Genomic DNA, 12,500 nt, shown 5'->3' on the forward strand with positions numbered 1-12,500 from the left:
GTCCATGTGTGGGACAAAAGGACTGTGAGGTGATTCCCTGCAGAACAAGAACAGCAGCTATGTTACATAATGGACGGAGCAGAGGCCCCTGACAGCTTTCTTTGATTGCCTTCCTTTCATCTACCTTTCATTTCCTTCCTTTCATCTCCAGCAACCTTGACTTTCTGACAGCCGTTCTGCAGCGTATGTCTGCCTGAAGGACCCTCAAGTGCTGAGCATGACATCATTTCCTGCTTAGAATTTCCCAGGCGTCCAAAGTGGCATGTGAGCTAAGAACAGCAACAGGAAGTTCCTGGAATGAGCACACCAGTGGGACTCCGGAATACCAGTGAGATTAGAGAAAAGACTGACGGAGTAACCCTATTCCAACTTTTCCAAGTGCAGAGTGTGTTTGTTGTTTTAGTTTAAATTAACACACAGCATAGGGAACCCACAAAGACATGACAAAGGGTGTGAAACTATGAGTTAACAGCAATTCTTTACAAAATTACACACACACACCCTCACACACACACACACACACACAGGATGCCTGGAACGCAGCCAAATTCTCACACATGCTAAAACACTAAGAGAAAAAGAAGGCAGAGGAGGAGTCGGAGAAAGAGAGGAAGCGAGGGAGGAGATGTGTCCCATCCCATATGATTAATCTGCAGTCACACACAAGCCCTAACCCTGCAGCTCTGGACCATGAAGCTTCAGGAACCACCTCCTGTGCATCAGTTAAAAGAGAGCTGCAGAGATTCGACACCACCTGCGCGTTTCTTTAAGAAAAGGCCTGAAATTGGAAGGTGATGGTGTATATTTGGCTGCTGTAGCACGGTGGCTCCAGCAGAGCGCGATAAAGGGACGTAACTCAAAGAAAGGATTCAGTTTATTCCTTTTAAAGGTGGGGACGCTTGTTAAAACACCACCCAGAAACAGTTTTAGTCCTTTAAGTGACCCTTTCAGCCTTTTTATTCATCCACAATACACATGTTAAATGTCTCTTAATCATTGAATAATAATCTGAGGCAGCTTGGGGCAATATGAACAAAATCTGGATTTTAAAAAGGACCATTAAAGTCTTATACCGATCTAACTGTTAGACATGCCCATCGCAACCTGCTGCCGAGAGAAAAGTGGAAATGACATAGATTAAAAAAGGGTAACCTGCATTCCATGCATGCACAATGCTGATCCTTTATGTGGAACAGCTATAAACTCTGAGAAGGCATGTTTGGAGTCAAACCTAGAGGTGTGGACAGCATGCTGTGAGGAGTTTTGCTGTTGGAACAGGTGGAACACAAAAACTTAACAATCCAAGCAGAGCTGCATCAGGTTGAAACTGAGTTTTCAGTTACAGTCTGGGTCCTCACAAACCTGAGTGATTGTCTCGTCTCATCTTCACCCATCTTATCCGGAGCCGGGTGGCGGAGGCAGCAGTCTAAGCAGAGAGGATTCTGAGGTACTCCCAGGCTAGCCCAGAGACACAGTCTCTTCAGCATGTCCTGGCTCTTCCTCAGGACCTCCTCCTGGTGGGACATGCTTGGAACATCTCCCGAGGGAGGCGTCCAGGGGACATCCGGACACCTCAGCTGATTCCTCAGTGGCTCTACTTTGAGCTCCCGAGTGACCGAGCTGCTCACTCAGAGCCTGCACCAATCTGCCTCTCAATCTCACGCTCCATCTTTCCCTCACTTGTGAACGGTCTGCTTGAGGCAGGAACTCTCCAACAAAGCTGAGGGCAAGCCAACCTTTTCTGCTAGAGAACCATGGCTTTGGATGTGGAGGTGCTGATTCTCATCCCAACTGCTTCACACTCAGCTGCAAACTGCCCCAGCACACGCTGAAGGTCCTGACTTGATGAAGCCAACACAACATCCAATAAAGGACTCTCTCTGGCCTCTGGCTACGCATAGAAACTCTGCCCATAAAAATTGTGAACAGAACTGGTAACAACGTGCAGACCTGTCGGGTCAGAGAGCCACAGACCCTACACTCATGGAGCACCGCCCACAGGGTACCATGAGGGACACGGTGGATTGCCTTCTCAAGAGCAAAAAACACATGTGGACTGGTTGGGAAACCTCCCATGAACCCTTAAGCACCATGTGGAGGTTATAGAGCTGGTCCAGTGTTCCGCAAATAGAATAAAAACTACATTGTTCCATCTGGGGTTCAACCATCGGCCAAATTCTTCTGTCCACTACCCTGGTGTAGACCTTCCTGGGGAGGGTGAGAAGTGTGAGCCCTCTGTATTTGAAACACACTTTCTGGTCCCCCTTTATAACAGAGGTTCCTCCACCACCACCTGGTTTGACACCCTAAGGAACTGCCCCTGACCACCATTGGGTTGCAGAAGAGGTGTAACAACCAAGACAGCCCCACAACATCCAGACACTTGAGGTACTCGGGGTTAGTCTCATCCACCCCTGATGCCTCCTCAGAGTCCCCAACCTCTGCTTCCTCAATGGAAGTTGTGTCACTGGCCTAAAGCAGCTCCTCCAATTATTCCTTCCACCGTTCAACAATGTCCCCATTTGAGCGCCCCATCTGCACCTCAGCCAGATTTTCCCAACAGACCCCCACAATACCTTGGGGTCTCCCTGGTTGGTGCCACCACTGGGGAGGAATAATGGCCAGAGATCAGCTGAAATGATAACAAAGTTGATCATCAACCTCCAGCCAGGGTGTCCTGGTGGCACCTGCACTAATGGACGCCCTGATGTTGGAACAAGGTGCTTGTTACGGAGAAGCTGTGATTAATAGCACAGTGCAATCACAGAACACCAGTCACACCAGGGAGGCCATTTCCCCCAATCACGCCACTCCAGGTGTTGCTGTTGTTGCCCATGTGAGCATTGAAGTCCCCCAGTCCTCCATCGGATCACTATTGATTCAGATTCAGGTCCTTTATTGTCCCACACGGGGAAATTTACAGTGCAACAACAGCAAGAGCACGCAGAGAAAAATAAGATAAAACAGAATAGAATAGAATTTGGAGTATACAAAGAGGATGTATATTTACAATGATCCAGGTCAATGGATACTCGGCCCCTGTACACCTGTACATAGTACAGAGGGTGAATACAATATACATATCAGAATATATAATATTCAGTTTGTGTTAGCGGGCGTTATGCTGTTCCAGGGATTTCAAGAAAGCCAGGAACTCGGTACCATTGTCCAGCCCATAGACACAGACAAGAGTGAGAGAAGTAACCCTGACCCAAATGCGTAGGAAAGCAACCAACTCATGGCGGCTCAGCTGGAAAGCTATAAGTAAGCCCACACCAGCACGCTGCTATTCCCCCTGGGAAACTCCAGAGTACTGGAATGGCCAACCAGTCTCAAGGAGCTGGGTTCCAGAATCCATGCTGGGTCTGGAGGCTCGACTATCTCTAGCCGGTACCTCTCAGCCTCCCCACAAGCCTGTTGCCCCTGGCAAGGTGACATATCCCTGAAGTCAGGGTTTTGGTCCGAGGGTTAGGGTTGTGGGGAGCCCAGGCACTACTGCCTCCCAAACCACATGGTTCCGGCCTCTTGTGGACCTTCTGTGGGTGATGAGCCTATATGAACTACACAGTCATGAAGGCACATGATAAAAAGAGCTTGGACTTTAGGATATTTATGGTATCAGCCAGTTTTTCACTTAAGAATCCAGTAGTTCACATTCATTGATCTTCATCAGATCTTAAGGTTTTGTGATGGTCCAGTCGATCCTCTGCACAGTAATAATCAGACTAAATGAGACTAATGACTAATATGTCTGCCAAGCTTCTTGAGAGGAAGTGTGTGTAAGGAAGTCAGACAGCTTGACTGTAGCTAAGCAGAAATGTGTGTGTCATGGCAGGAAACGAGGAGTGAAAGTTCAGTCGTCTACACCCACCAGCACAGGCCCAAACTTGCTCCTTTATATTCATTTGTCATCAATCAGGTTTTAAATCACTTTCCCGGTGTTGCTTTTGGTTTAAAAGAGAGGAAGTAAATGATGAGAAGACCTGTCATGCTTCCTGTCCTGACTGTCAAATCTGATCAAACACACATGGAAAGTTTAAACACAGAGTTTTTAAGTCTAAACTGATCTTCTCCTCTGACCTCAGCGCATCACAAACGTTGACGTGACCAGCCCAAACCCTCTTCTTTCAAACAAGTGTTATGTTGTGTTTACTCCCTGGGAAACAGCAGTCATGTGACAGGAAGCTGAGGAAGGAACAATGGAATACTAAACAGAAGATTTGGGAAGGGAGGACATAGACAAAAACATGAACAATGCATTACTTCAGGGTTTATTAGGACTTCTGTGGGTAATATTAACGACATCTTCAGAGGAGAAGCCGTTGATTTGAACCAGAACAACAGGATGACTTCCAATCAGCAAGACGTGCAATCAGTAAGATGATTCAGTGTTTTTAGGAAGCAGGAAGCAGAAGCTAGATGAGGGTTTTTAACATATAGGAATCCCTTAAAATGTCTTGGCCTAGGCAGGGTTTTATGTAACAGCAGCAATCCTAAAATTAAAAAAATGAACAAAGATCTCACAGAAAGCTCTGTCTCTACCTCGTGACAGTCTGTGGAGGAGCTGCTGGCGCGCGATGATGCGGGAGAGGTGCAGGGCAGAGCGCCGACGAGGGGTGCCGCCTCGTCGCAGGTAGTAATCCTGCCCAGAAGGTGTCATGCAGGCCTCCAGGGAGGAGGTCTGGCTGCTGCCACTGTCGTCACTCTCGCTGTCATGACCCTCGACCCTGGCATCTTTGATGACATCAGGTCCGGTGCAGCTACCTGCCAACGCAGCGCTGTCCTCAGGACTGGCTCTGTCCTCAGGACTGGCTCTGTCCTCAGGACTGGCTCTGTCCTCAGGACTGGCTCTGTCCTCAGGACTGGCGCTGTCCTCAGGACTGGCTCTGTCCTCAGGACTGGCTCTGTCCTCAGGACTGGCTCTGTCCTCAGGACTGGCGCTGTCCTCAGGACTGGCTCTGTCCTCAGGACTGGCGCTGTCCTCAGGACTGGCTCTGTCCTCAGGACTGCTCTGTCCTCAGGACTGCTCTGTCCTCAGGACTGGCGCTGTCCTCAGGACTGGCTCTGTCCTCAGGACTGGCTCTGTCCTCAGGACTGGCTCTGTCCTCAGGACTGGCTCTGCCAGCGTCCCCTGAGGCGTGCGTCCTGTCGTGCACGCACTCGTCAGGGACTGCTACCTCTGCGGAGTGTGTACAGCTTAAGCTGACTCTGCTGTCACTGTCCACGCGTCCATGACAGTTATCCGCAGCCTCTTTAGCCCCTCGGTCAGAGCCCTCATTAACCGCCATACTGCTGTCCATCGCCTCCATAGCACAGTCTAAATCAACCACAAGTCTTCTTGCTCTTGTTCTGATGACTGCCAGCACTCCTTCTGCATTCCTGTCCCTAACAAGTCCTCACTGGAAGCTGAATGAGCTCCCCACCCGCCTGCCTCCTCCCCTCCGCGCCGCATAGTCAAACAAACACATCCCATCTTCATCACACAACCTGACTCTACCTTCTTCTCCTCCCACATTAGCAGGCGGACGCCTCAGCCAGGATGGAAAGAGGACTCGAATCTTTTTGCCACAAGGGCTGTCTTTTGGTCACATGACAAGCACCCAATGGCAGGAGAGCTCAGCTTGCTGCCAAAACAGACAGCTCGGCGCATGCTTCGGGTGACGTTTGTGTGAGAATGAAAGGAAAAATCTGCAACGTGGGATACAATGACATTTTGTAAAAATAAAATCACAACCCCAGTAAATGGTCAAAGTAAAGTGGGACAGTCCAGAACAATAGCGACAATGTGGGTGTGTGAGTCTGTGCCGAGGAATGTGTGGAGGAGAAAAGCCATTGTTGCTAATGTGGAGTCAGACCGCACCGAGTTCACAGTTTCTTTACTTTAACAAAAATATGGATCATCAGAAAATAGCTCGAGATGCTTTGGAGGGTGGTAGGTTAGCATTTCTTTACCTTTTGGTTAGGACTACATCAATATTTCTTCTTATAAAGAAGTCAAAAATAAAACCCACTGACTGGTACAGCGAGTTGTGTTTTATTCCCCCCACCTCCCACACACACAATTAAACCATCGCGAGTAATATGAGATGATCATTTGGAAGAAATAGCAAAACATCGATAACTCTGAGGCATGAAACAGTCGTCCGATGTTGAGCCACCTTGGTAGAACCACTGCTAACCCAAAGAACTGACATGTGACATCCTCCATTTTGAGAAAAAACTTTTGTTTGAAAAAAAAACTGACTCCTTAACTGAGCAAATGTCAAATATGTGAATTGTCATAAGTGACCATAAAGTACCACATATTTTTGAAATACTCCTCCTAATTGAGTTGGGCAGTGGATAAGGGAGGATTAAATGATGCATGCCACTGAAGACTGAGCCAGCACACACACACACACACGCACGCACACACACACACATCCATGTTGTCTGTGTGAGAAATGCTGACGTCTGAGACGCGTAACCGAGTCGGTGGATAAATGTATGGAATGCCCCAAAGAGGAGGAAAGTTCATGCTTTGACCTACTTTGTCAGAAAGTCATTTGCCAGGGGTGGGGGTAACGGGGGTCAGTTTAAATCATTTTAGTGGAGCAGCAGGCAGGGGGGTACATTTTGAGGAGCTCACGTGAAAAGTAGGTCATAACGGGGTCAATTTCAGGCCAGCAGCCGGCACCTGATCTCCCAACAGAGGAGCATTACTGGGCGGAAAAAGGTTGTGAGAGAGAACTGACGAGCTGAAATTAAAAGGAGCTTAATAGGTTTCAACCCTTCTCTAGTGTTGGTTGCTGGAATTTCTATAGTAAAGGCTGATAATTCACGGATGCAGCATTGCGATCCGTGCGAATGGATTGGCACATGGTGGCGTTGTAGCGAGGAGCCAGTAACCTGATATCCTTCGCTCCGTCTCAGTTACAGCCAGCCAAGACGGGATAGGAATTAAAAGACAAGAGTAAAAAACAGCTAAACCTATGTGGCAACAGAGGAATTGCGGAGATGGGTCCTGATCCTGTCTCTGTCATGATCCAAATCCCGGAATCAGTTACGGAACATCAAACAGAAAGAAAGATATCATTTAATCTTTAACCTTTAATCTTTAACCTGTAGACCTGGATATGCCTCAGTTACCCCAGACATGAAGACCTGGAGACAGAAAAGTGTTGCAAAGTGTCATTAAACGATGATGATCTACCTGTTCTCAGCTCCCAGCCTCTGAACACCTCCAACTCTCCCTAACACACACATTCATAACAACCAACTGGAAGCCACAAATCCAACCAGGAAAGGGAGCTCCAACCCCCACGACTAACCCCAAAAAACCTGCGGGATTACTGCTAAATCCAGGTGCTATTGTGTACTTTCAGCTTTCACACACACACACACACACACACACACACATGGACCGGAGCAATGTTCCCTGACTGTGATTCTGGGCCTGCGAGCAACAGAATTGTGCAAACGAATCTGCTGCTCTTTTGTTTTTCACTGAGCCATCAGAAATGTGAACCTTGTTGGTCAGGATCCAGCTTTAAGGGACCAGATGTCCACATTTGAGAGGCTTCCCTAAAATCTAATCCATACAGATGTGAAGCTGATGGCTTCAGCAGGGGGCTGATGCTGAAGTGTTGGAGGAGGGGATGGCAGGTTTTGGTGAGACAGGATGAAGACATTGGGTGGGAAAGGGGATGACTGGGATGCTCCATTGCACCTCTTTTATTGATGAAAGCACAGCTACCACCAACATCTACTCAGTCTCATGGCTGCGGGAGTCACACATGATGGAAGCGAGTGTGCAGCTCTCTTTCCTCTCCTCCCCTACTGACGCACAACAGTCGGTTCCACCTCTGCGCATCCAGGCTAACAGAACAAACTGGCTGACCCATGGCGCACTGACGCGCACGCAGAATGTCCGAGTCCATCCAGAGTGTCTGAATCGAAACAAAAGTAGGATTGATCGCAGATTGTCCCGCAGAGAGGAACAGATGCTGAGTGCCTGGCATCTGACCCCCCCGGAGTCCTGTCCGCAGTACATGCCTGCGCTGTTTTGAGCACTATATTTGACAATGACCTTCCCAAAATATCGCCCGGGTGCGCGCTGCGCGTCGCCATACGGTCATAACACGACAGATATGCTGCAAATATGACCAACTTTAGCCTACAAAGTGACTGAACGTTAATGTGCAGTATAGAGTTTAGCGCGACAAGCTTTATTATCTGGGTCAGAAACAAATGCTATTTCATTTCGAGGGATTCATCATCGACCAACAGAGACATTTCTGATGAGACTAAACCTCGTCTCGCTCATTGAAATAGTTTGGCTCCCTCACCTGCCAGCCGTCTCTCCCGGACATTCCTCCACAGAAGATCCCAAGCCTTGGACGTGGAGTCCCGCAGCTGCTCGCTGATGGACCGTCGCAGCTGCAGCTTGGCGGACCTTCGCGGGCTGGTCATTGCGGCTCCGCCGGGCTCATAATCCCTGAGCGCAGAAACCGGCGATACCCGTTATTCCTGGGTCCCGTTATTCCACCGGTGAACAGGCCAGTGTGACACCCCCCTCTGCCCCCCGACACACACACACACACACCACACACACCTCCACAGCTGCTGCTCCCGCTGCCGCAATAGTCGGTCGGTGCGAGCGATCGCTCCGGCGCTGCGTCACTTTCCTGCACCACCGGAGGCGGACGAGCTCCCGTTCCCAAGACCTGGATCCAGGACAGATTTCAAACGGCCCGCATTCATACCCCCGTGTCCCAGCTCCCACATGTGCATGCCCGTGCCTCTGACACGGAGAGCCAGATGTAGCAACACTCTGCGATCGTAAGACCCCCCCCCCCCCCCCCCCCCCCCCCCACCCTCTCTCTCCACACCCCCTCACCCTAAACACACATCAAATCTGCATGTGCTTCCGACGCAAACCCACCCACTCACCCAAACAAGGATCTCTTTCAGTCCCCATGATACAGGCTAATAACGCAGCCAATGACTGGACTCCGAGGATAATCTGGAGTTCTGCCGCCGTCACTGAGCTTCTGCAGCTCCACACAGCAGGGAATGACTTCAGGTGGAACTTGTCTTTGTGGTGATATTAGTTTAATATTCAAAGTTGTCCTTCCAAATTAAAATGATGAATTAAAATGCTCATCTGCTTCGACTCTCCTGTCATCCACATGAACCCCTGGTTGAGAGGTTTGGGAATTCCATCCTGACCTCTGACCTCTGGACACCGAATAACACTTAGAAGTTTAACGGACATAAATAAGCAATTTATTGCTCACAAAAATTCTCTGTGGAGCTGCTAAACACATCAATCAATCATCATGCACATGATGCTCATATTCACTTCATAGTGTAAATAAATGGAACCAGGCATGGAAAAATATTAAGGTGCTAGCCAAACCTTTCTTTTTTTAGATTCAAATGTTTATAAAAGTTATACATTTACAATGATTTTACTTTGGCCATTATTCAGCCGCTTCCCCTTTTACCATGGCCGTGGGGCGCCTCCAGGATGTATCTTGGGATCATTTCTTTTGTGGTTTGATGTGAGTCCCCCATCACAGCTTCACACTCGAGCTTTAGCTTTATTAGACAGTTATGAAAGAAAGAACTGGAAGCTCTGACGCTGCTGCCTTTCCTGACCGGCGTCTCTCAAGCCCTGTAACTGAGCAAAGAGTGCAACCCAACCCCAACAGAACCAAAGAGAGTGAGGGTGTGACGACAGGCCTCCCCGCTCAGAGACATGGGGGACGGGGTCGCATAAACAGACGGGACCAGAATATACGTGTAAATACAGCCCAACCCAGCTCTGGATGGTTACCTCCTGACCCTTGGTTCCCTCAAATGCCCGTGGGCTGCCAGATTAAGGGATTTTAGCACATTATCGCAGCGGCCAACAGGCGCAACTGTCTTATAATCCGAACGCTCTGCCACCGGAACCAGCAGATTAAGCACCACCGACATTCTCTTAAATCCATTTCTGCACTTATGACTGACAAATATGGTCCCATTTATTTATCAGAGTAGCAGAATCAGATTATACAGACAGATTTTCAACACATTTCATTCAGATTAGTGAAGGTACTGTTGTGAGCAAAACAGAGTGCATTGTGGGTCAAGGCTGTGGCCACAGGTCAGAAATCAAACTATGAAACCTCCAGTAACCCTGACCCTAACCCATCCAGGGTGGGTTCTGTGTTCCTCCTCTGTCACATGGAAGGCTGTTTCCAGGGTCCGGAAACATGATCACCTGACAGGCCTCTGTCACCCCACTGGGTCATGGTTTCCTCTCCTCTCCTCTCCTCTCCTCTCCTCTCCTCTCCTCTCCTCCTCTCCTCTCCCTCCCCTCCTCTCCTCTCCCCTCCCCTCCCCTCCCCTCCCCTCCTCTCTCTCTGCTCTCCTCTCCTCTCCTCTCCTCTCCCCTCCCCTCCCCTCCCCTCCTCTTCCTCTCCTCTCCTCTCCTCTCCTCTCCTCTCCTCTCCTCTCCTCCCCTCGTCCTCCTCTCCTCTCCTCCTCTCCTCTCTCTCTGCTCTCCTCTCTCTCTCCCCCTCCCTCCCTCTCCTCCTCTCCCCCTCCCCTCCCCTCCCCGCCTCCCCTCCTCTCCTCCCCTCCTCTCCTCTCCCCTCCCCTCCCCTCCTCTCCTCTCCTCTCCTCTCGCCCTCCTCCTCCTCTCCCCCCCTCTCCTCCCCCTCTCCTCTCCTCTCCTCTCTTTCTCCCCTCCCCCTCTCCTCTCCTCTCCGCCCTCCCTCTTCCCCTCTCCCTCTCCTCTCCTCTCCTCTCCTCCCTCTCCTCTCCTCTCCTCTCCTCATCCTCTCCTCTCCTCTCCTCCTCTCCTCTCCTCTCCCTCTACCCCCCTCTCCTCTCCTCGACCCCCCTCTCCCCTACCCCCCCTCCCATCAGCAGAAGGGTCCCCCCTCCCTACATGAGCCTGGTCCTGCTCCAGGTTTCTTCCTGTTAAAGGGGAGTTTTTCCTGCCACTGTTGCTTGTCTGGGGTCAGGCCCTGGGATTCTGGAAAGTGCCTTGAAACGATTTTGATTGTATAAGACGCTGTATAAATAAAGATTGATTTGATTTGATTTGATTTGATTTGATTTGATTTGATATGTGAGGTGGCCTCTGCAGCAGAACACAGGAAGACGTTCTCACAGCAGCGGCCACTCGTAACGCCAATTTAACACATTCCTGGGCTCCCACAGCCAATCAAGCAGCACAATGGGGAGAAGACCTCAGGTTCTGATGGATTTTTCTGGCTTTTTAGAATAAACACAGAGCAGAAGCAGGGAGGGAATCCGATCTTACAGTGGCACAGAAGGCAGGAGGATTCTCATTCAGGGCCTCTGAGGTCGACCCAGCACAACCTGGATGTGGTGTCCATCGGCTGTCCCACAGAGCCAGAAGTGGAACTTCTATTTTTCTCATTTTTGGCACTTGTGACTCCTCAAACAATTACTCCTCGCTTTTTTCCAAATGAGTTCAAATTCAAATTCATTTAGAGTTCAAATTCAAAATATTAGAAATAAATATGCACAAACTCCAATTAGTGATCAAGAATTTGACCTTTGAGTTTAACCCATCCTTTACCAGCCAGAGGTTGGAAACTGCCTTGCCCAGGGGCCCCCAGCCCAGGATCTGTCCTACAATTTGAACCGGCAACCCTCCAGGTACATTTGAGCCAAAATTACAAAACTGCTGAGCTGAAGAAAAGTCCTGGTCTACAGTTCAAAAACTCCACATGTACGAAGAGATTCAGGGCGAGTAAGTTCAGCCGGATCAATAATTTAAAGCATCACATGATCAAAGCATCCTCCTCCTCCTGCTCCTCCTGCTCCTCCTCCTGCTCCTCCTCCTGCTCCTCCTCCTGCTCCTCCTCCCAGCCCCCTTAAATTTGCTCAGCAACAGTTTCCTCCTCCTTCCTCTCTGCCTTCTATTTTGGGTGATGCTCTGTTATTCAGGTCACCTGCTCAACACTGACTCCCTCATCACTAACATGCCCACACTGCCTGTACGTCACCCCCTCATCACCATCACCATCACCACCACAGCACCACCAGCAGCACCACCAGCAGCAGCACCACCAGCACCACAAGCAGCACCACCAGCACCACCAGCAGCAGCACCACCAGCAGCAGCACCACCAGCAGCACCAGCAGCAGCACCACCAGCAGCAGCACCAGCACCACCAGCAGCAGCACCACCAGCACCAGCAGCACCACCAGCACCAGCAGCACCACACCAGCACCACCAGCAGCACACCAGCAGCACCACAAGCAGCACCACCAGCAGCACCACCACCAGCACCAGCAGCACCAGCACCACCAGCACAGCAGCACCACCAGCACCACCAGCAGCACCACCAGCAAGCAGCACCACCAGCAGCACCAGCACCAGCAGCACCAGCACCAGCAGCACCACCAGCACCACCAGCACCAGCACCACCAGCAGCACACCAGCAGCACCAGCACACCACCAGCAGCACCACCAGCAGCAGCACCACCAGCAG

At 50.2% G+C, this 12,500-nt stretch overlaps 1 protein-coding gene across 4 annotated transcripts in view; it reads right to left on the reverse strand.

Annotated features, from left to right (window-relative positions):
- The window catches only part of LOC130537933 (stAR-related lipid transfer protein 13-like), a 46,407-nt gene that overhangs the window by 13,328 nt on the left and 20,579 nt on the right, over positions 1 to 12,500 (reverse strand). Inside the window, exons 1-2 of one of the 4 annotated variants that reach the window (XM_057055075.1) lie at positions 8,594 to 8,828; positions 8,328 to 8,476 (exon numbers count right to left, since the gene is read on the reverse strand). The exons of 1 other annotated variant lie outside the window; for it this stretch is intronic. In XM_057055075.1, coding sequence (XP_056911055.1) covers positions 8,328 to 8,451 — 124 coding nt within the window. In that variant the 5' untranslated portion in view covers positions 8,452 to 8,476; positions 8,594 to 8,828. Of the gene's footprint in view, positions 1 to 4,542; positions 4,948 to 8,327; positions 8,829 to 12,500 lie in introns of those variants that run through there. 2 more of the 4 variants (XM_057055074.1, XM_057055078.1) reach the window with 2 other exon arrangements.

Source organism: Takifugu flavidus, chromosome 14 (genome assembly GCF_003711565.1).
Source record: "Takifugu flavidus isolate HTHZ2018 chromosome 14, ASM371156v2, whole genome shotgun sequence".
Taxonomy (NCBI): domain Eukaryota; kingdom Metazoa; phylum Chordata; class Actinopteri; order Tetraodontiformes; family Tetraodontidae; genus Takifugu; species Takifugu flavidus.